The following is a 23,143-nucleotide window of genomic DNA, read 5'->3' as shown; positions in this document are numbered from 1 at the left end:
AGTCAACTCTTCACATGAGGTGGCCAAAGGACTGGAGTTTCAGCTTTAGCATTATTCCTTCCAAAGAAATCCCAGGGCTGATCTCCTTTAGAATGGACTGGTTAGATCTCTTTGCAGTCCAAGGGTCTCTAAAGAGTCTTCTCCAACACCACAGTTCAAAAGCATCAATTCTTTGGCGCTCAGCTTTCTTCACAGTCCAACTCTCACATCCATACATGACCACTGGAAAAACCATAGCCTTGACTAGACGGACCTTTGTTAGCAAAGTAATGTCTCTGCTTTTGAATATACTATCTAGGTTGGTCATAACTTTTCTTCCAAGGAGTAAGTGTCTTTTAATTTCATGGCTGCAGTCACCATCTGCAGTGATTTTGGAGCCCCCAAAAATAAAGTCTGACACTGTTTCCACTGTTTCCCCATCTATTTCCCATGAAGTGATGGGACCAGGTGCTATGATCTTCGTTTTCTGAATGTTGAGTTTTAACCCAACTTTTTCACTCTCCTCTTTCACCTTCATCAAGAGGCTTTTTAGTTCCTCTTCACTTTCTGCCATAAGGGTGGTGTCATCTGCGTATCTGAGGTTATTGATATTTCTCCCGGCAATCTTGATTCCAGCTTGTGCTTCTTCCAGCCCAGCGTTTCTCATGATGTACTTTGCATATAAGTTGAATAAGCAGGGTGACAATATACAGCCTTGACGTACTCCTTTTCCTATTTCGAACCAGTCTGTTGTTCCATGTCCACTTATAACTGTTGCTTCCTGACCTGCATATAGGTTTCTCAAGAGGCAGGTCAGGTGGTCTGGTATTCCCATCTCCTTCAGAATTTTCCACAGTTTATTGTGATCCACACAGTCAAAGGCTTTGACATAGTCAATAAAGCAGAAATAGATGTTTTTCTGGAACTCTCTTGCTTTTTTGATGATCCAGCGGGTGTTGGCAATTTGGTCTCTGGTTCCTCTGCCTTTTCTAAAACCAGCTTGAACATCTGGAAGTTCATGGTTCACGTATGCTGAAGCCTGGCTTGGAGAATTTTGAGCATTACTTTACTAGCGTGTGAGATGAGTGCAATTGTGAGGTAGTTTGAGCCTTCTTTGGCATTGCCTTCTTTGGGATTGGAATGAAAACTGACCTTTTCCAGTCCTGTGGCCACTGCTGAGTTTTCCAAATTTGCTGGCGTATTAAGTGCAACACTTCGACAGCATCATCTTTCAGGATTTGAAAGAGCTCAACTGGAATTCCATCACCTCCACTAGCTTTGTTCATCACCTCCACTAGCTTTGTTCGTAGTGATGCTTTCTGAGGCCCACTTGACTTCACATTCCAGGATGTCTGGCTCTAGGTGAGTGATCACACCATCGTGATTATCTGGGTCGTGAAGATGTCTTACTACTTTATTGTAATATAAATATTACAATTGTACCAAATCTCCGCATACTCTATTTAAATTAATTCATATTTTTTCCATACAGAATTAGTACCTCAAACTTATAATTCAGGACATCCCAGACAGAATGAAAGTGTTGATTTCACCATTTAAATTTTATTCTGTTTCAGATTTGGAGTGAAGAAAAAGCCTATTTACATTAATGTCATAAGGGATCCTATTGAGAGGCTAGTTTCTTACTATTACTTTCTGAGATTTGGAGATGATTATAGACCAGGATTAAGAAGACGAAAACAAGGAGACAAAAAGGTAGTATTTTAGCTTCAGAATTTTTATAAAGATAATTGTTTGTGAATTGCATGCAATGAACAGTGAATGCTTTTGAAATTTATTAATGATTAAAAATATATTACTTGCTTATTGTGGAACATTTCAAAAGAACCAAAAAAAGTACGAAGAAGCAAAAATAAACTATTTTGGAGTGTATATTTTGTCTTTTTAGAAAGTATTTTACTTTTGTTCCAGGGCTGAATATTTGTTTTATTATAGTCCTATTAACAGTGTTCTGTGAGCTTACTATAGCTGTTCATGAATATGACATATTTGATATATACTTTGATTCTCTAAATCTTGATGATGGGAGTTGACACTGATTTGTGTTCATCTGTTTGGGGACCCTGTTTTGTTAAAACAGCTATTTTTTTCAGGCAAGATAAAAATTATAGCTCAACAGAGTTCTTACTTAGCAGGTTCCGATTTGAGTTGTCTTCTATCAAAGTGAATCCTCCAGAGCAACCCCAGACTTGCTTTCCTAAGAAACCAAACTCTTTTGTCACTTTTTTGGTGGAACACCTTTCTTGGAACCACTCTGCTCACAGGGGTGCCCAACACGTGGGTGATGCAGTCTGACAGAGCCTGCAGCCACCCTCTCCTGCCTCATTTTCTCCCCTGAAGCCCCCAGTGCCTCAGCAGGAAATGTCACATTCCTCCAGATGTATTAATCCCTTCATACTTTTTGCACACGTTTTGTTCCCTGTGTTTAGAATGTCTCTCCTTCACTCTGAAAAACTCTTTGTCCACCTTTAAGATCCAGCTCAAGTGTTACCTCTTTCATAAAGTCTTTTCTGGCAGATAGCCATGTCCTTTTCAAAGCTCCCAGAGCACTCCATCGGAGAAGGCAATGGCACCCTACTCCAGTACTCTTGCCTGGAAAATCCCATGGACAGAGGAGCCTGATAGGCTGCAGTCCATGGGGTCTTGAAGAGTCAGGTACGACTAAGCGACTTCGCTTTCACTTTTCACTTTCATGCATTGGAGAAGGAAATGGCAACCCACTCCACTGTTCTTGCCTGGAGAATCCCAGGGATGGGAGAGCCTGGTGGGCTGCTGTCTATGGGGTCGCAGAGTCGGACATGACTGAAGCGACTTGGTAGCAGCAGCAGCAGAGTACTCCATTCATGTCACTATTTTTGAAATATTTATTTTGTGGTACTTGAATTATTTGTTTACATATATGTCTTCTCCAGAATGCTGTGAACTTCCAGAAGCAGGGACTATACTTCATTCACCTTTGTTAACACCACATCTACTATGGTGCTTAGGTCGTCTGTAAACACTTAGCAAGTGGCTCAGTGAGAGAATTTTTCACCTTTTAAACCTAGTGTTGCATAGCAGTGATGCTGGATACTTGATGTATTATAATAATTAACATCCAACAATTAATGTTTTCCTAAGTTATCAGTGCCCTCTGTTGCATGAGAAGGCAGTGGAATTTTTTTGTTCTATATTTACCTTTTCATTTTTTAGAATTTGCTGTTTCTTTCCGTGGTCTCAAAGCTTTAGGCAGAAGGTACTGATCTTCTGCCTAAAAAGGGTACAGTACCCTTTTTTTTCCAGTGGATACTGAAAAAAAAAATCTCTTAGTATTATTTAATCTTCAAAAAAATATATATACTTCTGTTACTATGGAAAGTCTGCAAAATTTTGTAAAATCTAGTAGTGTAACTCTTTTGTGACCTAGTACTTTAAAATTTATCAGTAGTTATTTCTAAATTCACTTCAATGCCAACTGCTTCATTTCTTTTTTTAATTTTAGCCCTATCATTTACAGTAGCTCTTACTCGGTAATTGTCGGTATCCATCTCCCTCCTTCAACTAAAGGAATGTTAATGTTGGTAAGGAAAAGATTCACAGTCACATAGGTTCCTACATCCACCATTTGTCATGTCAGCCCTGGATACCATGGTTTTGTGGTTGCTATCCTATTTCATTTGGGGAATTAGGTAATAATACTACTTAATATAGCTAACAATAATAGTGCTCACATCTACTGAGTACTTATTGTGTATCAAGCTCTTTTTTAAGCCACATACCATGTATCATTTCAGGTGGTCCATACAATAATTTTATGGGATAGTTGCTGTTATTTCTCCATACATTTAAAATATGAGAGCAGTAGGGCCTACAGATGGAGATAGGCTTTTATCTAAGCAGAAATCAAGGGGGAGCTCACTCTCAGCTTCCAATCTTCTGTAGAAAATGTGTAGCAAGATATTTGTAGAAAAGTGTTTGAATGTAAATGCCATCACTACCAAGCATCAAATTTTAATTATTGACCTTCAATTATAGGAATTAAATGTTTAAAGTAATAATCTAAGTAATCTGGTTGTTTAAGTGAAAAAGGTGATTATAAATTTGTTTCTCTAGTATGCTGAACTGAGTTTTCTGGGAGAGGAAGAGATCTGGACTAGAGTGTTTTTATTTCATTTGTTTGTTTTTATTTTGTATTTTAAGACCTCGAAGTTTTACTCTGATAACAGAGTAAAACATATATTTATAGAAAATTTCATTTCTGAAATGTGGCCCAAATGTTTAGGAGAAGGCTAATAGAAGTTAGCAAAGCAATGGGAAAATCCTGGTGGCCAGCATTTAAGTGACTGTCACCCTCTGTGGTGTGACGTGAGTGAGAAACCCAAGGGCTAGTGTCACTGTCGGAGTCAGTGGAGCCGTTCATCTTGATTAAGGCCTCGGTGGATTCACTCAGGTTTTACACAGTAAAGATGGTTTTGAGTTGCGTTAACTTGATTTCTCTCACTTGGTTTACTTTTTTCATCACATATTTATAAAGAAAGAGCAGAGGGACTTCCCTTGCAATCCAGTGGTCAAGACTCTGCATCCAATGCAGGGAATGTGGATTCAAAACCTTGTTAGGGAACTAAGATCCCACACACGTTGTGGCTTAAAAAATAAATAAATGATAAAAGAAATAGGACTTCTTTTGTACACTAAGATCTAGCACACTCGTGTATGTTCACCAATTTCTGATTGTTTATAGTTTTTTTTTTAATATATCTTCCTTGTTATTGGCCTTCTTTGTGTTGTTTCTTTTAAGTTGGTAGGAGTGAAACACCTCTGCCAAATGATAAGAAGGAACTATAAAGGAGGCAAAACCCAAACTATTTTTCCACTTTTTTTTTTTTATTTTATAAATTTTATTTTATTTTTAAACTTTACATAATTGTATTAGTTTTGCCAAATATCAAAATGAATCCGCCACAGGTATACATGTGTTCCCCATCCCGAACCCTCCTCCCTCCCCGTACCATCCCTCTTGGTCGTCCCAGTGCACTAGCCCCAAGCATCCAGTATCGTGTATCGAACCTGGACTGGCAACTCGTTTCTTACATGATATTTTACATGTTTCAATGTCATTCTCCCAAATCTTCCCACCCTCTCCCTCTCCCACAGAGTCCATAAGACTGTTCTATACATCAGTGTCTCTTTTGCTGTCTCGTACACCGGGTTATTGTTACCATCTTCCTAAATTCTATATATATGTGTTAGTATACTGTATTTATGTTTTTCCTTCTGGCTTACTTCACTCTGTATAATAGGCTCCAGTTTCATCCACCTCATTAGAACTGATTCTAATGTATTCTTTTTAATGGCTGAGTAATACTCCATTGTGTATATGTACCACAGCTTTTTCCACTTTTATATTGTCTAATAAAATGTGTGGTAGGTGAATTAGGGTAAATCAAGCTTTTAAAACAAAGAAATTCAAATGTTTAGATAGATTTTTTTCTGTCATACATAAAAGCCTAAAGATGAGGGGCCCAGGATCTTAAAGCAGCTTTGCTCCATACTGTCGTTCAGCGAGTGAGGTTCCTGCCATATTGTTACTCTGCTGCCCTTCCGGGGCTTGCCCTTATGTGCTTGGTTAAATTGGTCACCACAGCATCTGCCTTCTAGCTCATGGGAAGGAGGAAAGTAGAGGCCCACCAGTTTCCTTTTAACTAAGAGACCCAGAACTTGATCACATTACTTCTGCCCCCAGCTGACTGGCAAAACTTAGTCATATGGCCACACCTAACTGCAGGAGAAACTAAACATTGTGATTAAAAGAAGGGAAGAGTGGATTTTGATGGTAAATCTGTCTCCCAGAGTTGGCTAGCAGATGATGCACGATACTGGATGCTTGGGGCTAGTGCACCGGGATGACCCAGAGGGATGGTATGGGGAGGGAGGAGGGAGGAGGGAGGAGGGTTCAGGATGGGGAACACATGTACACCTGTGGCAGATTCATTTTGATATTTGGCAAAACTAATACAATTTGTAAAGATTAAAAATAAAATTTAAAAAAGATAAAAAAATAAAGTGAAGTGAAGTTGCTCAGTCATGTCCGACTCTTTGCGACCCCATGGGCTGTAGCCTACCAGGCTTCTCCGTCCATGGGATTTTCCAGGCAAGAATACTGGAGTGGGTTGCCATTTCCTTCTCCAGGAGATCTTCCTGATCCAGGGATTGAACCCAGGTCTCCTGCATTGTAGGCAGATGCTTTACCATCTAAGCCACCAGGGAAACTTTTTAGCAGGTTTTAAGCTACTGGCCAAAAGTAAACTTGAAGATTATCAGCATATTTGCTTTGTCTGAAAAACAAATACTTTCTGCAGTTTAGAACACAGGAAGTAGGAGTTGGCCAACTTGAGAACTTGGGTTAAAATAGCAATCCCACATGCTTACTCATTAATCAGTTTTGATTCCAATAGTGTATATTTAAATTCTCAAGCTTGTCTATATAGTGACTCTGTAAACTTTTAATACTGTAACCTCTTTTAATACCCTAATTTATTACATTTAAACAAAATCTTTCTAATGTCTTTGAATTCTACACACACAAAATGGTGGTACAGTTTGTGAGTTCACCCACAATCACTTTAGTAATTCATTTCTTTTTTTATCTGAGACTATTCAGACAGAGGTATAATGAAGCAGAGCACCTCTTCTGAGTTTCAGAGGCACCATACTATGATTTGGGATTCGTTTAAAATTGAATAGGCATGGAATCAGAAACGTTCTGATATATCACCACTTGATTTATTGGAACGTGGAACATGGTAGAGATAGATACACAGGTTTTGTTTTTATGAGCTACAAGTTGGCATAAAGGATAATAAAACCACTTTTTAGAAAGTGACTTAGACCAGCAAATTTAAATAGACCATCTGGTAAATTTCAGAAATAATATAATGGCCATGGAAATGGGGTTGATTGAGTCTTAAGTATAAACTGAGATGTTTTCATTTTAAAAAATAGAGTGATGTACGTGTGTGTGTGTGTGTGTGTGTGTGTGTGTGTGTGTGTGTGTGTGTATGGGGGAAGGGAAATCCTAAGATAACTTTGGAGAACTTTAAGGAACGTCAAAATGCTTCATGAAAAAATGTTACCACTCCTGTCTTCATCTCAACCAGAATTGTGCCTTTAAACCTCATGTAAAATCTCTGAAGTGCAGTCTTCCCCAGCCATTTACAAATATTGATTGTGCAAACAACTGGTGTAACAATATATTGTGTGCTATGGAGGACACAAATCCATACTTCATGATCCCTCCAAGAAGTTTTTCTGTAGTTTGGAAGAGTGAACATAATATTTTTTTTTTCAAAGTACATGAAACAAGTTCTTTAGATAAATAGATATACATACCTGATCCTAATAGTTGATCCTTTTACAAGGCAGTATATAATTAATTTATATGAGTTTAAAAGAATGAGTGACCTGAGGCCAGAGTAGTCATTGGAAAGATAGCATCTTGTATATTAGATTAGTAGAGGACAGCACTTTCAGAGGAAGAAAATGTATTTAGCAAACATATATAGATCTGCAGGAACATATGACTTGCTTGAGAAACTGTAGAACAGGTTAATCTGGTAAAGAAGTTATACATAGAGATAAGACTAGCACATTGAAGTCAAGAGTATGAAGCATTCTTTAAAGCCAGGATAAAGAGTTTGTGTCTTCTTTCTTTCAATATATTAGAAGCTTTTGACGTATTCTGAGTAGAAGATGTAAAAGTGACTACTTAGACTATCTGGTGGTCTAAGAGCAGATTGAAGGAAGAGAGGAAACAGAACCTGATTAGAAAGTGATTGTAAGGATGGAGAAATGGCATTGTGAAATCCTGATGAAAGTAAGATTACCTCAAGGAAGTTAAGTGAAGTAGAGGAAAAATTAAGAAATGTTCTGAGATCTTGAGTCTGAATTACAAGGGGCAATGTCATATTGCCAGAAATACAAAATATGAGGTAATACTGGAAACTCAATGAAAAGGCACACTAGGTATCAGAAAATACGTAAGAAGTGATTCATCTAGGGGTACAGATTTGGAAAGCTTCTGCCTGGAAATCATAAAGTATTCCAAGGAAGTGTGAATAAGCTAAGGAAGGGTGTAGGTAAGAAAAGACATCTGAATTTCCATACTTGGTAGAAGGACCAAAACATGCCTTAAAAGAAGATAATGATAGTACGTTCAGAAAGGTACAGAGAAGCAACAAGAAGCCAAAAGGGCAGTGTTCAAAGAAATAGACAAGTGCTGTGGAGGTCAAGGAGAATAAGAAGCAATAAAACATTGTATTTGACTGTTAGGGAGGACAGGTGGGGAGAGAGAGAGACAGACATGGATACATCCCATTTATTTAATGGTTATAATGAGCCAGCCAGTCTTTGTGGTAGATTGTTTTACATCCATCATTTTGTTTCTTCTTCAAAATAAGACTGTGTCCTTGGTTTCTAGATGAGGAGACTAAAACAAAACTTAAGTTTTCTGGTTCAAGATTCAAGCCCAAGTCATAAAACTTTTTCCTATATCATGGTAAAGGCCATCTGTAAAAGAAATGGGCAAGTCAATTGTGGACTGCAGTTTGCTATTGCCTCTTAAATGTTGCCAGAATAAAGATAATTATCCCACTATTTCTCTATTCATAGATCTAAGGATTTGGGGTCCTGTTCTCAATAGCGTTTTGGTTGAAAGGGACCTTTGAATTTACCTAACTTTATATGAAATGTATTACAAAGTGAGGTTTAGAGACCATAATGACTTACTCAAGATAAGGTCAAACCTGGTTCTAGAAACTCAGAAGTCTGGACTCTGGATGCATTCTCTTTCTACTCTTTCATATTCTCTCTTCTCAGAAGTAACAGGTGGTATTTATAGATGACTACTGCAACAGCCTGAGCGTCTAAGTTTGGCATCTTAATATCATTTCAGATAGATAAAGCCTACTGTAAAAATGCCTGTGACAGATAGTAGTAAGTTCTCAAGAAAGTGAAGCTGATTTAATTTTAGACCCATAACCTGTGAGTCTCTTTCCCTTTTCATTAATTTGTATATGTACTCAGTCGCTTAGTCATGTCCAGCTCTTTGCAACTGGCTGGACTGTACCTCACCAAGCTCCTCTGTCGAAGAGGAGCCCACCAAGCTCCTCTTGTCCAGGCAAGAATACTGGAGTGGGTTGCCATTTCCTACTCCAAGTGGGTTGCCATTTCTCTTCCTGACCCAGAGATCAAACCCGCATCTTTTGCATTTTGGGAAGCCCTTTAGTTAATTTAGTCAGATGCATTTGGAGAGGGGCCATGTCAGTCGTTAGTATCTGGGGTCACTTTTGCTTGTACAATGATGTTTTTGTTCGTTTTAATGAGGAAAGAGGGAAAGACTTAAGTGTAGTTCTACTTTATATTATTTTCAAATAATTATTTCCTGAAGAGTATCTTGAGTCTTATTTAATTTACTTTGGTAAGGGGATAGAAAATATAAATACACAGATTCAACATAAACCAGTACTTAATTTCAAGGACAAGTTATTATCTGGGGATGTTACATTCTTATGGTAAAAGAATTCTTATAAACATTGGTGTGAAACAAAAATATGAGAAAAGCCCATGTTTACCTTTGCTCAGTGCCTCAAGTATGTTTTGTAACCTATCACTTTAAGTCACTATCTCATCCAACTCTTTGCTGCCATTGATTTAATAACTTACCACATTAAGATAATTGATAGGTGAAGCTCGGGTTTGTGGCTCACATGTTCTGCTCTGTATTTTTTCCAGACCTTTGATGAATGTGTAGCCGAGGGAGGCTCAGACTGTGCTCCAGAGAAGCTCTGGCTTCAAATCCCCTTCTTCTGTGGCCACAGCTCAGAATGCTGGTAGGGAGATAAAGTTAGCGTTAATCGATAATCTACTTATTTTTCTCCATAATCTGTATTTCACAAAGGTGGATGCATTAATCAAGGGCTCAATGTAAGGAAGTTTATGAAAGACCAGACCAAAAATAACATGTAATTAAGTAATATCTAGTTTTTTACTTACCTTAAAAAGTGCCTTAAAAAGATTCTTCATGTATAAGATGCTTGCCATGATTTCTCAGTTGCTGGTTTTTAAAGATTTTTGATATTATGTATATTGCTATATTCTAGCAGTGTTCTTAATTAGAAGTCAGGAGTCCTTTCATAAACCTCGTTTTCTCCTAAGCTTGTTGTTTTAGCCACCCATTTTAGATCAAGAAGAGGCTTAGTGGGTAAATTATTTACCTGGTTTTACTGTTAAACTGATTTGACTTTGAGAGAAGCCAAGGTAAAATAAAAATGTTTTATCTTTAATAGAGTTTATTTCTTCAGAATGTGCTGAGTTTTCAGTTTGTAAAAGTAATGGTATGTATTTATTTGTTCTAGTCAATCATTTTAATAGCAAAAGTAGAAAAACAAACAAGAAACACATGCAGTTAGTGTCTTCCTTAAAACCATGGGAGACACAGGGAATGCCTTCTGTTCTTTCCATCATCGTTTGAAATGTAGCGTTAGGTCACTGTGAACCTTAAGGTCTTACTCAGTAGGTTATATCAACACATAATGTAGTTGACCCTTTAAACAACACAAGTTTGAACTTTGAGGACCCACGTAAGCACAGATTTTTTTAATATGTATTACAGTAGTGCATGATCTGTAGTCATGCACTACTGAATCCTCACATATAAAGCTGGGGATATGGAGGGCTGGCTGGAAGTTATACGCAGACTTTCAACTGGGGAGTGGGGGATTGGGTCTAGTTGGCACCCATAAACCCTCTTGTTCAAAGGTCAACTATAATAACATAAGAAGACTTGGACACTTCGAAAGAATGTCTTCTCAATTTTTAATCATTTCCTTTACAACAGGAATCAGTAAATTACAACCTGGACACCAAATTTGGCCCAATACCTGTTTTTATAAATAATTTTTTTGAAAGACAACTGTATCTATTTGTTTATTGTCTGTAGCTCTTTTCACACTGCAGAAGCAGAATTAGGTAATTGTGACCAAGACCATATGACCTGTAAAGCCATCTTGGGCTTTACTCTCTGGCTTTTCATAGGAAAACCTTGCCACCCCCACCTTAGAACAATAATATACTTTTCTGTTGGGTGTTAATAAGATTTTAATTGAACTTCTTTAGGGACCTTAGAAATCAGCTTGTTTACTTCTCCAACCAGCCACAGTCCCTTAGCCATGCAGTGTGGAATCTTAGTTCCACAACCAGGGGTTAAACCTTTGCCCTTGACAGAGAAAGAAGAGCGTCCTAGCTGGACCTCAAGGGAATTCACAAGTGTTAGTATTTTTTGGTTGGTTTTTTTTTCCTGGCTGTATCCTTTGGCTTGGGGAATCTTAGTTGCCCAACCAGGGATCAATCTGTGCCCCCTGCAGTGGAAATGTGGAGTCTTATCCACTGGATCACCAGAGAAGTCCCCACCCCAGCTTTTTAATGGCTGAGAAAACAAGTTTAGAAAGGTGAAAGACCCTCGCTCAATATCACACTGCTTAAAGGCAGAGCTTGGAATCAGGATTAGGAAATGTCAATGCTGAAAAGAATCCAAAGGCATAGTTTATTTAGGGCCAAATTGCTATTAACAGTCAGTAGCTGACAATGTAAAAATTAAAAGATCCATAGCAGAGCCATTTCTTTAAAAACCTAAATTCATAAATTAAATGAAGATAACCACTATACAAAATTGCTTAGACCTTCCTAGCTCTTAAAATGAATGAAGTTTAGAGTACAGTTGACCCTTGAGCAAGGCAGGGGTTAATTCCAGTATAACTTATAGTTGGTCTTTTGTATTCATGATTCCTTGGATCTGCAGATTCAACCAACCATGGTTCATGTGGTATTATAATATCTACTATTGAAAAATATTTGCATATAAGCGGACCTGTGCAGGTCAAACCCATGTTGTTCAAGTGTCAACTGTAAACAAAGATTAGATGCACTCATGCCTAAATCAGATAGGAAGATACATAAATATACATATTTTTTAACTGTTCATATTGTGTCGCCTAGTAAAATTTGAATTAGCCCTGCATGGTTCAGCAGAAATTGGAGACAGAGGCAAAGGAAATTAAGAACAGGTGTGCCTCCCGAAGGACATTAATAAAAGGGCATTAAGGCTTTGAATGAACACATGTTTATCTGTTTTTTCCATAATATACAGTGTCAAAGTCATCAAAAATACTTAGCAGATTTTACAACCAGGTTTTTTATTCTTTTTCTTTGGTTTTAGGAATGTGGGAAGCAGGTGGGCTATGGATCAAGCCAAGTATAACCTAATTAATGAATACTTTCTGGTGGGAGTAACTGAAGAGCTTGAAGATTTTATCATGTTACTGGAGGCAGCTTTACCCCGGTTCTTCAGGGGTGCTACAGAACTCTATCGTACAGGTATATAAAGGATGGTTTTTGTTTTTGTTTTTTTTAAGCTGACTTTAACTTTGCCATTTGCAAAATATGTATGATTCGAAGTCTGTTGAGTAAAACTCCAGAAAGGCAGGTATATTGTCTGTTTCTCCTCACCATTTTCAATACAGAACAATACATGGCACACAGATGGTGTTCACTAAATATCTTTTGAATGAATAAATGTGCATGAGATGATAATTAAAAGGCATTGTGGGTATAGTGGAAAGATACAGACTATAGTGCCAGCCTTAGAAATTGTGTGATACTCAGTAGTGCCGGCCATGCATTCCACGCTTTAGACACGTCTGGTGCCATTTAGGTACTGGTAGGATCGGAAGACTGAATCATGTTGGTAATGAACCTGTGCTCTTGTCTGTTATAATGCTCCTAAAAGTATGCTTCAATAGCCTTGACGATATTAAAAATCTGAAGGTGACTGTGCTGGTCCAGCCTAATCCTGATTTTTTTTTCCCATATTCTTTGGTAATATACAGAGGAACTCTTTTTTTCCCCTAGAATATGCATATGCCCTAGCTTTTAATACATAGGTATACAGAATAGAGGTTATGAGAAATCAGTCCAAAGTTTGAAAATAGATATTGATATCTTTAAAAACAAACTAGTCAGAACACCAAGCATTTGAGAATATAAAACGTACAGTGACCATCTACACTTTACCAAGTGGCCATTCTTACTTTTATTATTTGACATCTCATTAAATCTTTAACGAGGATAAAGATTTGTCTTACGAAGAACAAATCACTGATTAGGACACTGTTTTTGCCTGAATGATTTTAAGATGAAACAGTTATGTTACCTGCCTTCCACATGTCATCTCTTCAAATAAACAGGCATTGATTTTTATGTGTGTTCTCAGAATTTATTTACCTTTTCTCTTTTGCCTTTGTAAGTAGGAAAGAAATCTCATCTTAGGAAAACCACAGAGAAGAAACTCCCTACTAAACAAACCATTGCAAAACTACAGCAGTCTGACATTTGGAAAATGGAGAACGAGTTCTATGAGTTTGCACTAGAGCAGTTCCAGTTCATCAGAGCCCATGCTGTACGAGAAAAAGATGGAGACCTCTACATCCTTGCACAGAACTTTTTCTATGAAAAGATTTACCCTAAATCGAACTGAGTACAAGGTGTGACAGTTAGATTCTTGAACTACAACTTCGACCTTGTCTTTACCTTAGTTCTCAGCTCCACAACTTGGATTGTTGATGGGTATATAAGACACTTTGCGTTAGGGTACAGACAGTGACATCAAGGAAGTAGATTCTGGCTGACACATCAGTGGTCCAGGAAGTTTAAGTTTCAGCCTATTTTTTTCTGGTTAAATTTTGGTGGGAGTTATAACCTCCTGCCTGGACAAAACCTACACATCACCTAAACTAAATACCTAGCAGGTCTAATGGAAGGCTAGATGCAGTTACAGAAAAGTTCTGATATTCTGTTTTTGATAAAGCATCTTTTTCAACTAACCATCAATGAAGATGAATCCCATCTGCTTCTTTGCCTGGAGGTTTGGGTTGTACTCCTCTACTGGCTGGTGTTATTAACTGTTTGGCAGTGTGTGCTTTATTTTTAAATGTTTGGTCATGGTTGCTAAAAATGTTTTTGCTATAGTGGGAATTGCCCATATTTATGTAGATCATTTTAGTTTTCTTTTAAAAGATGATTATTGGTGTTAAAACCAATTTAAATCATTATTAATACTGTAAAAAGAAAGCAGTATTTCTTATTCCTATCTCCCCAGTATCTAAGATTGGGGAAACACTTCAGAGAATGTTGACATTGCCTAAAGTTCTTTTTTTTTTTTCCTCACAAAAATATTTTCCTTTAAGAAAGATTTTTTCATCATGTTTAATGGGAAAAAGTGAATATGTAATATAAACAGTCCAGTAGGGAAATTTTGACTGTTTATCCTTTAGATCATATATTTTTTCTTCAAAATCTGTACATACTCTTGTGATGTTTTCAAAAGTGGGTCCTGATATAGATTTGACTCATCTGTGGATCCTAGAGGAGACACTCTATGGGATCCAGATTCAAATTCAGCAGCAGCTTCTTCTAGTTCTCCACTTATATTCTGATCTCTGCCTGCCGTTCATTAGTTTTGTCTAGTTTAATTGCCAATGACTTTCTAACTTTTAGTTCTCCTAGGTAGAGTTGCTTATATTTTCCCAATTCTGCTTTTTATTAGAAATTTCTTAAAAGGTTTCCATCTTGGAGAGTTCAGATTCCAAGTCTGTAATGCTGAGTTGCATCTGACTTCTTCAGTTCAGTCGCTCAGTTGTGTCCGACTGTTTGCGACCCCATGGACTGCAGCACGCCAGGTCTCCTGTCCATCACCAACTCCCGGAGCTTGCTCAAACTCAATGACCATCGAGTCAGTGATGCCATCCAACCATCTCATCCTCTGTTGTCCCCTTCTCCTCCCACCTTCAGTCTTTTCCAGCATCAGGGTCTTTTCCAGTGAGTCAGTTCTTCACATCAGGCGGTCACAGTATTGGAACTTCAGCATCAGTCCTTCCAGTGAATATTGAGGACTGGTTTCCTTTAGGATTGACTAATTCCTTTAGGATTCCTTTAGGATTGATGAATTCCTTTAGTATTTCCTTTAGGATCCGACTTCTTATTCAAGCATTATTCTAATTTCATGATTGCTCTAAGTTTTCTTGAGATGCTGCTTATATCTACAAAAGTAGGTTGACTTCTTTTAGTTTACTAGAGCCTGTCTTGCTCTTTCTTCAGTCTACTGTTTTATACTGCTCTGCTTGACTGTGTTCCATCATATTCATTTCTGTATGACTTTTGAGGTTCACTACTTCTTGCTCCAACTTCTTTTTATTCTTTTCTAGTTTTTCATGTTTCTTTTGCATTTCTTTCATAGATAATAACTCCTGTCGAAGAACTTGACTTTTTGCATCCAGGTGCAGACATTTTGAAGATGCAGTTTCTAGCTCTGCTGTAAGATCATCAGTCGAATTTGTACTTAACAGGTTTTTCTGAAGCTGTTCAATTTTGCCTGCTTGCTTTTTGACCTGTGGTTTTAAACTTGCATTTTCAATTTCAAGTTTTTGGATATGATCCTGTGTTTTCTCAGCACATCTCAGGGCCTCGTACGTTGATCCTGTGCTTTTTGCATCTGACTTGTGAGTTGACATAACGTCTTCTTTAAATCCTGTGGCTCATCTTCTAAGTTAGCACAATAACATGAGTCACCTCCAGTGAATCCTCTGACATAGACTCGAGTTCATTTCCTTATTAGCCATTTCTATCTCCTTTCGTTTGGCAAGGTCAGGATTCCCATTCTGTAAGATTCTTGCATTCCATTCTCGAGAAAGCTGCTTCTGATGTCATTTCTCATTTTTACAGCCTGATTCAGATTATTTTTCACAGTCTTCAGTTTTATTTCTAGTGCTCTGAGAGTGAACTCAAGTTGTTTTATTTCAACTTCTTACCAATCTTTTCTTCTTAACTGCTCCCTAATTTTTTCATATAACATACCAGACTTTTTCTCTTCTCTTCTTCTTGCTTTATTATTATTATTTTTTTTTACTTTACAATATTGTATTGGTTTTGCCATACATCAACATGAATCTGCCACGGGTGTACACGTGTTCCCAATCCTGAACCCCCTTCCACCTCCCTCCCCATACCATCCCTCTGGGTCACCCCAGTGCACCAGCCCCAAGCATCCTGTATCCTGCATCGAACCTGGACTGGCGATTCATTTCTTATATTATACACGTTTCAATGCCATTCTCCCAAATCATCCCACCCTCTCCCTCTCCCTCTCCCACAGAGTCCAAGAGACTGTTCATCTCGAGCTGAGGAGCTCTCGTTCCCACTCCACTCTCTGTTGCTCTGTGATTTCACTTCTTTTGTTTCTTGACAACTCTTTCTGTAGCCCACTAACCTTACTTTCCATTTTAATTTTTCCTCTAAGTAGTTCACAGTGGCTTTTTAAAAATTCTACTAATCTTTTATAGAAAGAATTGCACCCCAAATTTTCAACAAGCTAACAGAATCTTTACACCTCATGCCCAGTTGTTTATGTAGCAATATGGAATTCAACTCGCCATCCTTGGAAGTGGTTTCAGATGACTGAATTAAGTCATCAAGGTCATCCACAGAATTAGTTTGTTCTTCAACCTTGTTCTGTTCACTAGATATTTTCTTTGCAGGCTTGCCATCATCCTGATCCACTTTACTTAAAATACTGTCATCATTCACATGCAGTAGACCACTAGTCAGTGAATTGGTCATTTCAAATATTGGTGTAATCACATATTATTTTGGTGTCCGTTTTTCATTGTCCTTTTTCTTTACTTCCTTCATATGCATGCTAGGATCGCTACTATCAGAATCTTCATTCTCCGTAGCAGGAAACAGCTGGTTGCTATTTTTTTCCTACTCTTTCTCTGCTGAACGAATCCAGTCTTCAGCAGCATCACATATGTTGTCGGATACTTGCATTTCACTACTTTTGTTCTGCTGCTTTTCTTCTTCAACCTTGGTTTTAAAATCTTAAGACTTTATCGTCTGATGTAGGCCATAAATCAACACCAGGTTGTTTGTTGGAAAACCTGCTTAAAGAGTCTTCCTCAGAATTCTCATCCACTGAGTTGCTATTTTCGGGAGGTGTCTCTTTTCTTTATAGTCAGTAATCAGTTGGTGAATAATAACACCACTAACAACAGCACATTCTTCAGCAGTCCATCCAAAAACATCTTGAGAAAAGATGTTAACACCTTGCTGAAGAAGACTGACTGCATTTGACTCATAACAGCAAGCATGAGGGCTGTTCTTTTCATCTTATCAACCACATATATATTTGCTTCTTTCTGTACTAAAAACTCCAAACATTTGCTGTTTCCTTTCACTTGTAGTAACAGTGGTGTGAGGTCATCCTTATTCCTGGCTTCTGTTATTGGCATCGTATGAAAGCAGCTCTGCTGCAAGTGATATATTCTGGCAAAAGGCAGTATAGTTGAGAGCAGTGCTGCTGCTGACGTTTGTGACATTTGGGTTGGCACCGTGCTCCAGCAGAATAGTTGCAAACTCCTCTGCTTGACATTCTACAGCCTTCATCAGCACTGTCCTCTTTTCAGAGGTTAGGAAGGTATTTTTCTCTCCAGGAGGAGAGTTACCCCCGCTGAATGACCATTGGCACAGGCCAAGTGGAGGATAGTCCTGTTCATCTTGTCTCCATCGTTTAGGCGATTATTTCCAAGCAAGAGAATATGCTGCACTTTGGCTACATTGCCCATGCTGGCAGCTTTGTGGATCTTTCCAAGGCCCTTCTCTCAGATGTGGTACCTGGGCCTGGTGTCTTCTTGGACCTCCCAGTCATTGGAGAAGGTCGCCAGCTGCTGCCTTTGCAAACAATTTGAAGGCTGGAAAACATCCTTCTGTTCTCTAGAGTGTCTAGAAAGATGGCATCTTGGAAATTGACTCCATGAGGCTAGAGGTTATATTCCTTATCCATCCTGAGGAAGAAGAAATAGGAGTAATCCTGGACCACAGTGTGGGAGTGACAGGAGAAGTAGCCCTGGCCAGTGAGGTTGAGCCTGGAGCCTGCGGGCACCTGGAGCGTGCTGCCCCACGCTTGGTTGCACAGCATCTTGATCTGGGCCCAGTAGAAGAGCCCAGCATACTGCCAGGGCAGGTAGGTAGCTGTAGAGGCCATGCCACTCCTGGTACAGCGCTAGCACCTTGGCGTACACAATGATCGCGGCCAGCTTGGTATGGCAGCCCTCGCTCAGGGGTCTCCCCTCAGAGGGCAGCTGGCAGCTGCGGGAGGCCCCAGGCCAGCCAGCTAGGCAGAGCCAGGCAAGCAGCAGCGGGTGCAGCATGCTGGCTGCTGCAGCGGCGGGGGGCAAGTGCTGGGACTGGCAAGGTGAGCGCTGGCTGCACCCGGGGCAGCTGCCCGGGGCCCCAGGAGCACAGCCCTGGGCACTCTGCTCCGTGCTGCTCTCTCCTCCACCACCAGGATCCACCCTGCCTAAAGTTTTAGTTAAAGCTTCCACATATTAATATCAAAAAAGTAAATTTAGTGTTTGTTTCTCCATGGGTTATTTGTAAAGCTGTAAAACTGAGGTATCGGTGACTCCATATTATATCTCCATTAGTGAGCTGTGGTATGGGTAGGATTTTCCTACTTCTGTACTTTTCCTTGTAGACTATTTTTACTAAGGTGCTTTATAATGTGTTTTAAAGCATTGCATTTACAAAAATAAAAAAAAAAGGAAAATGCTGTAAATATTGCATATTTTATGTATTTGGACCAAAAGGTTATAAGTAATTAGACAAGTGATTTTGCACCAATTTTATTACGTCAAGTAAAACCATCAGATCTACTGTTCTTGTATTTCTCATTTAACTTTACTGTTAAGACATCACTGAAATGAACTTCAGTAACCTTTCAATTTTGATACGAAGTACATTATTCATACTTGGGGGCAGTAGTTATAGTGGAAAGAGTACTGGACGAGGAGTCGGAAATCTTGATTTCTTGACTTGGCTCTGCCACTTATCAGCTGTGTGACCTTGGGCAAGTCACTTAACCTCTCTCTGCCTCAGTTTCCTCATCTTGAAATGAGGATATAATACCTGCTGTACCTACCTCACAGGGGTGTTGTGAGGATTAAATGAGATGGCATGTGAAAGCACTTTGAAAATTGTTATGCGCGATATAAATGTAAGGTATTATGGAAACATCTTTAACATATAGTTTCATATCATTGGTTTTTTAACAAAGAAAAGAGAAAAGTTCACTTATAAGCTGGTTGAAAAAAGTTCATCTTGATATGAATTTGTGTTTAATAAATATCTTATCAGTGTTTTATCTTCCCTGTTTCAACAACTATTGAAAATTGAAACACCTGTGAACTCTTAGAGATTCATGAGCAGCTGCTTGAGTTCAGGAGTTTGTTCCCTGTTTGCAAAAAGATTTCATTAGCTGACTCAGGGCAGAGGAAAATTTGCTCTTCAAATGTGGAAGACTTTTCTGTTTTTATTTTACATTACCATTCAGAAATGGTAGCTATTTTATACCTCTGGTTTTTTAAGGTATATTTTGCAGAATTTTATTTCCCTGTGCATTCTTTACTTTCTTCCACTTCTTGGAGTAGCAAAGATAAAGAATTTTGGAAACATTTTCTAAAAGAGTAATCTTTAATATGTTTAGTTTAAATAAATATCCCGTAACAGGGCCTCACCAGACTATGTTAAGCATTTCAGGCAGCTTGCTTTAACGGTTGTTGATTGTATGGGAGGAGGAGAGAGTGCAACTTATCAAAAGACATTTTGGACAAATTTAAAGAAAAGCTAAAAGAAGTTGGCAGGAAAAGTCATTATAACACCCTTCCCCACGCCCCCAATAATAGGACAATATTAAAGAGTATATCAACAGGCATACTTTTCTTACTTGACTTTCTTTTTTGTGAATTTAATACCTTTTGCAGGCATTTGTTGAAAATATATAAAAATGATTTCCTTGCCCAAAAGTAAAACACCGCCTTGGGATGGGACATCTGACATTTATCTGCTAGGGAAGCCTAGGATGTGGGTTATTCTCTGAGTCCAGCTAAATCTTACGGTGCATCAGCTCTTTTAGGTAACTACAGTGGCACATAGATCTAGGGTCAGAAGATTCAGAGAACATACAGTTTCAGACTTTGCAAGCCATCGGTCTCCACCACAGCTACCCAACTCTGCCATTTTAGTATAAAAGCAGACAACACATAAGTGATGAGTATGGCTGTGTCCCAATAAAACTTTATTGCTGAAACAGGTGACAGGCCAAATATGGACCATGGGTTGCACTTTGCCAATCCCTGTAGCAGGTTGTTATTTATGGAGAAATCACTTTTGAATCTGTACCCTACTGGCCTAAAAGAGTTTATATACTTCCAAAACAGCTCCTAACTTATATCCAAAGAATAGCTTTCTGATCCAGGCGGTCTCTCCCACAGATTCATAAACTTTTATAACTTGGATTGCTTCCAGGTGGGCAGGTTTTCTTTCCCAGTTTAGCTGTTCAGAATAGGGGCGTTTATGCTATCAGCTTTCAGGGTGGGTGAGAAGTATCCTTCCTGGAGACTGAGAAAGGGTTAGATTTAATCCCATGTGGTCTAATATAGTCCTAGGAGCCTGACAAGTGCAGAGTCCTTATAATACCTAACTTTATAATCAAATAAACAGAACCACTGAGATGGTAATGTATTTTTTTAAAGTGGCAAGTGTGATTTTTCTTTTTCAGCCTCTGCGCTTTTTTCAGTACTTTGAAAATAGGGGGAAATTTTTTTTTATACAATACAATAGCAAATTAACCACTTTGAATTTTAAAAGATAATGTTATGTGTGTATGTGTGTATATATATATCTATATATGTTTATTTCCTAAAAGAGGGAAAAGTACCTTTTTGTTCATCTTGTATCAACTCTTGTTTTCTAATTGCTGTGAAATGGCAACTATTGATAAATTGTTGTGACTTTTAAAATTTAATGGAAAGGATGTATTTTGGTTTTACCCAGCTTTAATCTGTAAAGTATCACCTAAATATATCTGACAACAACACATAAAGTATTGCATGGGGGTTACTTTTCTATCATCCATATGCATTTGTGCAACTTTGAACATACTGGGTGCTTCTGAATTCCTGATGATTGGATTTAAATGACTGAAAATCAGAGAAAAACTTACTGACTTTTAAACTTTGCATTTTATTTTCTATTTTTAAAATTCAGTTAATGCCTATAATTTGAAGTCCACTGTTATTTCTCAATATATGTCCTATCAGAGATTCCTAAAATTGTGAGTCCCATCTGTGATTTACAAACAGTATTTTGATATTGCAGGTGATTTGCTCATTGTATTTGAATAGTTAGAAAGAAAATAGTTTGTAGACAATGATTCTCTTTTTCTAATAAAATGAAATAAAAATTCTAAAAGCGCTAGAGAATTGAACTAAAGGCTGGCTCCCCAATGCATAGCTGGTATTTTAATTTCTATTCAAATTCTACATAGAGAACATCTGTGTAAACCATCTCTCTGGTTTTTCCCATTGATCATTCTCAAACACACCTATGGCCCTAAAATCCTTTATTATGAGAGGCACCCAGTATTGTAACCTTTTATGAAGTTTGTCTTTTAAGAGGTCCAGGTGCTTCTACTTCATAAGTTGAAAATGTGCCTCTTCATAAGTTAGTGCTGTTTGCTTTGAGAGGAAGTAAGGCAATTGCTGTTAAATTTTTGCATCCATTTACCCTATGCAAAGCTGCTGGATGATGCCAACTAAACTGCTGCTCAGGCAGCCTTTGGAGGGGAAAAGCACCCTGTTTGAGATGAGCACTGCCAATTCAACTCCTCTCGAGTGGAGCTTGCTTTCTGATTTACTGGAGAGGGAATTGTAAAGATAGAAATGGGCAATCAGTTCATCAGATTTATCCTGTAATTTAAGTTCATGCAGCTTTGTGACCTTTGCAGTCCTGTTTATAAAAAGGACCCTGATGGTGATGATCTCTTTTAAAACCCATTACTGGTAAGCCTATGGTTTAGACACACTGGTGCTGTCTATCTGATTTTTCAGACAGCTTCTAAAGCTTTCTACTGAGACTCAGGTGTGTGAGCATCTCTAAAGCAGTGTTGAATGTAATTTTGGCAAACGGATTGTATATTTTGACTTTCACTTTATAAATACACAAGACAGCTGAAGAAGAGTGCCTTTTCCCCCTCACAGTCCACGTTGGAAGATGCTTGCTGCTTCCTCTGTCTCTGCTTTCTCTTTTTCTCCCCCTCTGCTGTTCTCTTGATTCATTTACACAGTACTGTTTCCAAGTTGAGACCATTTTGTCACATCTGTTGGAGAGAGAATCACTCCTTCTCCTTAACATTCTGCCAGCTCTCTGTTGTTCAAGTGTTTCAGTTGATTACCTGATGAAAAAGCTATAAAATAAACACTCAGTGGGAAGGGGAAAAATGGTTTGGTGTCCTGTTTTAATATTTTCTTCCATGGCCTTGATGCCGAAAGAGATTTTTCCAAGTGGAGTCCGTGTGCAGTGTCATGAACTTAACCTTCAGATATCACTGCCAGCAGAGAGGTACGTGTCTTCCCTGGTCTGTCATGATTTGGGGGTTTATTTGTGACTTGCAAACTGACAGGGCTTTGCTGCTTTTTGCCTTGTACTTCACTACTGGTACTGAAATTTCAGATAGAAAATTTACAAGGTATACTTAGGATATATTCATAACTAGAAGAAAAAAGAGCTGTCAGCTTAGAATAAAAAGGGAATTTGAAAGAAAAAGTTAATCTGGTTAACATTTACTGCACAGTTTAGACGTGTCTGTAATGTTCCTTTGAGAATACCCATGTCTGCTGATTCTCTTTTCAGTCTTAAAAAGGAGAGACTCTCAATTAACAGTTTTCCTGTTCTCAGCCCTGGCTCATTGTTCCTAGCAAGTATTGTATGATACTGGGTTGAGTAAATACCCAATTCAGTAATGCGTTGTCTAAACAGGGAATTTGGTCTACACCCACAGAGGCAGAACAGGGAGCATGAATTTGGGAGTCATGCTGCATTTAGCAGTGTAACTAATCAGTGAAGAGAACAGTATTTTTGTTGTAAAGGTTGGAAAAGGTAGATACAAAGTGCTGGCCAGGGCAGACCAATAACTGGTAGGGCTTTTATGTACTGGGTTAGA

General features: G+C 38.4%; 1 protein-coding gene and 3 pseudogenes across 7 annotated transcripts in view; 1 reads left to right on the top strand and 3 right to left on the bottom strand.

Moving 5' to 3' along the window:
* HS2ST1 (heparan sulfate 2-O-sulfotransferase 1) overlaps window positions 1–22,423 on the top strand; it is a 188,368-nt gene extending 165,945 nt beyond the window's left edge. For 5 of the 7 annotated variants that reach the window (XM_024990093.2, XM_015464936.3, XM_059885101.1 and 2 more), the window contains 4 exons: window positions 1,557–1,695; window positions 9,769–9,866; window positions 12,251–12,408; window positions 13,338–22,423. In XM_024990093.2, the coding sequence (XP_024845861.1) occupies window positions 1,557–1,695; window positions 9,769–9,866; window positions 12,251–12,408; window positions 13,338–13,567 (625 nt within the window). In that variant the 3' untranslated portion in view covers window positions 13,568–22,423. The remainder of the gene's footprint in view (window positions 1–1,556; window positions 1,696–9,768; window positions 9,867–12,250; window positions 12,409–13,337) is intronic. The other 2 variants (XM_024990094.2, XM_015464937.3) reach the window with 1 other exon arrangement.
* On the bottom strand, window positions 16,208–16,959 carry LOC112445906 (ankyrin repeat domain-containing protein 26-like; annotated as a pseudogene).
* On the bottom strand, window positions 17,029–17,708 carry LOC132344883 (putative ankyrin repeat domain-containing protein 19; annotated as a pseudogene).
* On the bottom strand, window positions 17,745–18,293 carry LOC132342122 (coiled-coil domain-containing protein 3-like; annotated as a pseudogene).
* Window positions 22,424–23,143: the final 720 nt, after the last annotated feature.

This window comes from Bos taurus, chromosome 3 (genome assembly GCF_002263795.3).
Source record: "Bos taurus isolate L1 Dominette 01449 registration number 42190680 breed Hereford chromosome 3, ARS-UCD2.0, whole genome shotgun sequence".
Lineage (NCBI taxonomy): Eukaryota > Metazoa > Chordata > Mammalia > Artiodactyla > Bovidae > Bos > Bos taurus.
This window is presented reverse-complemented; position numbering and strand designations above follow the sequence as displayed.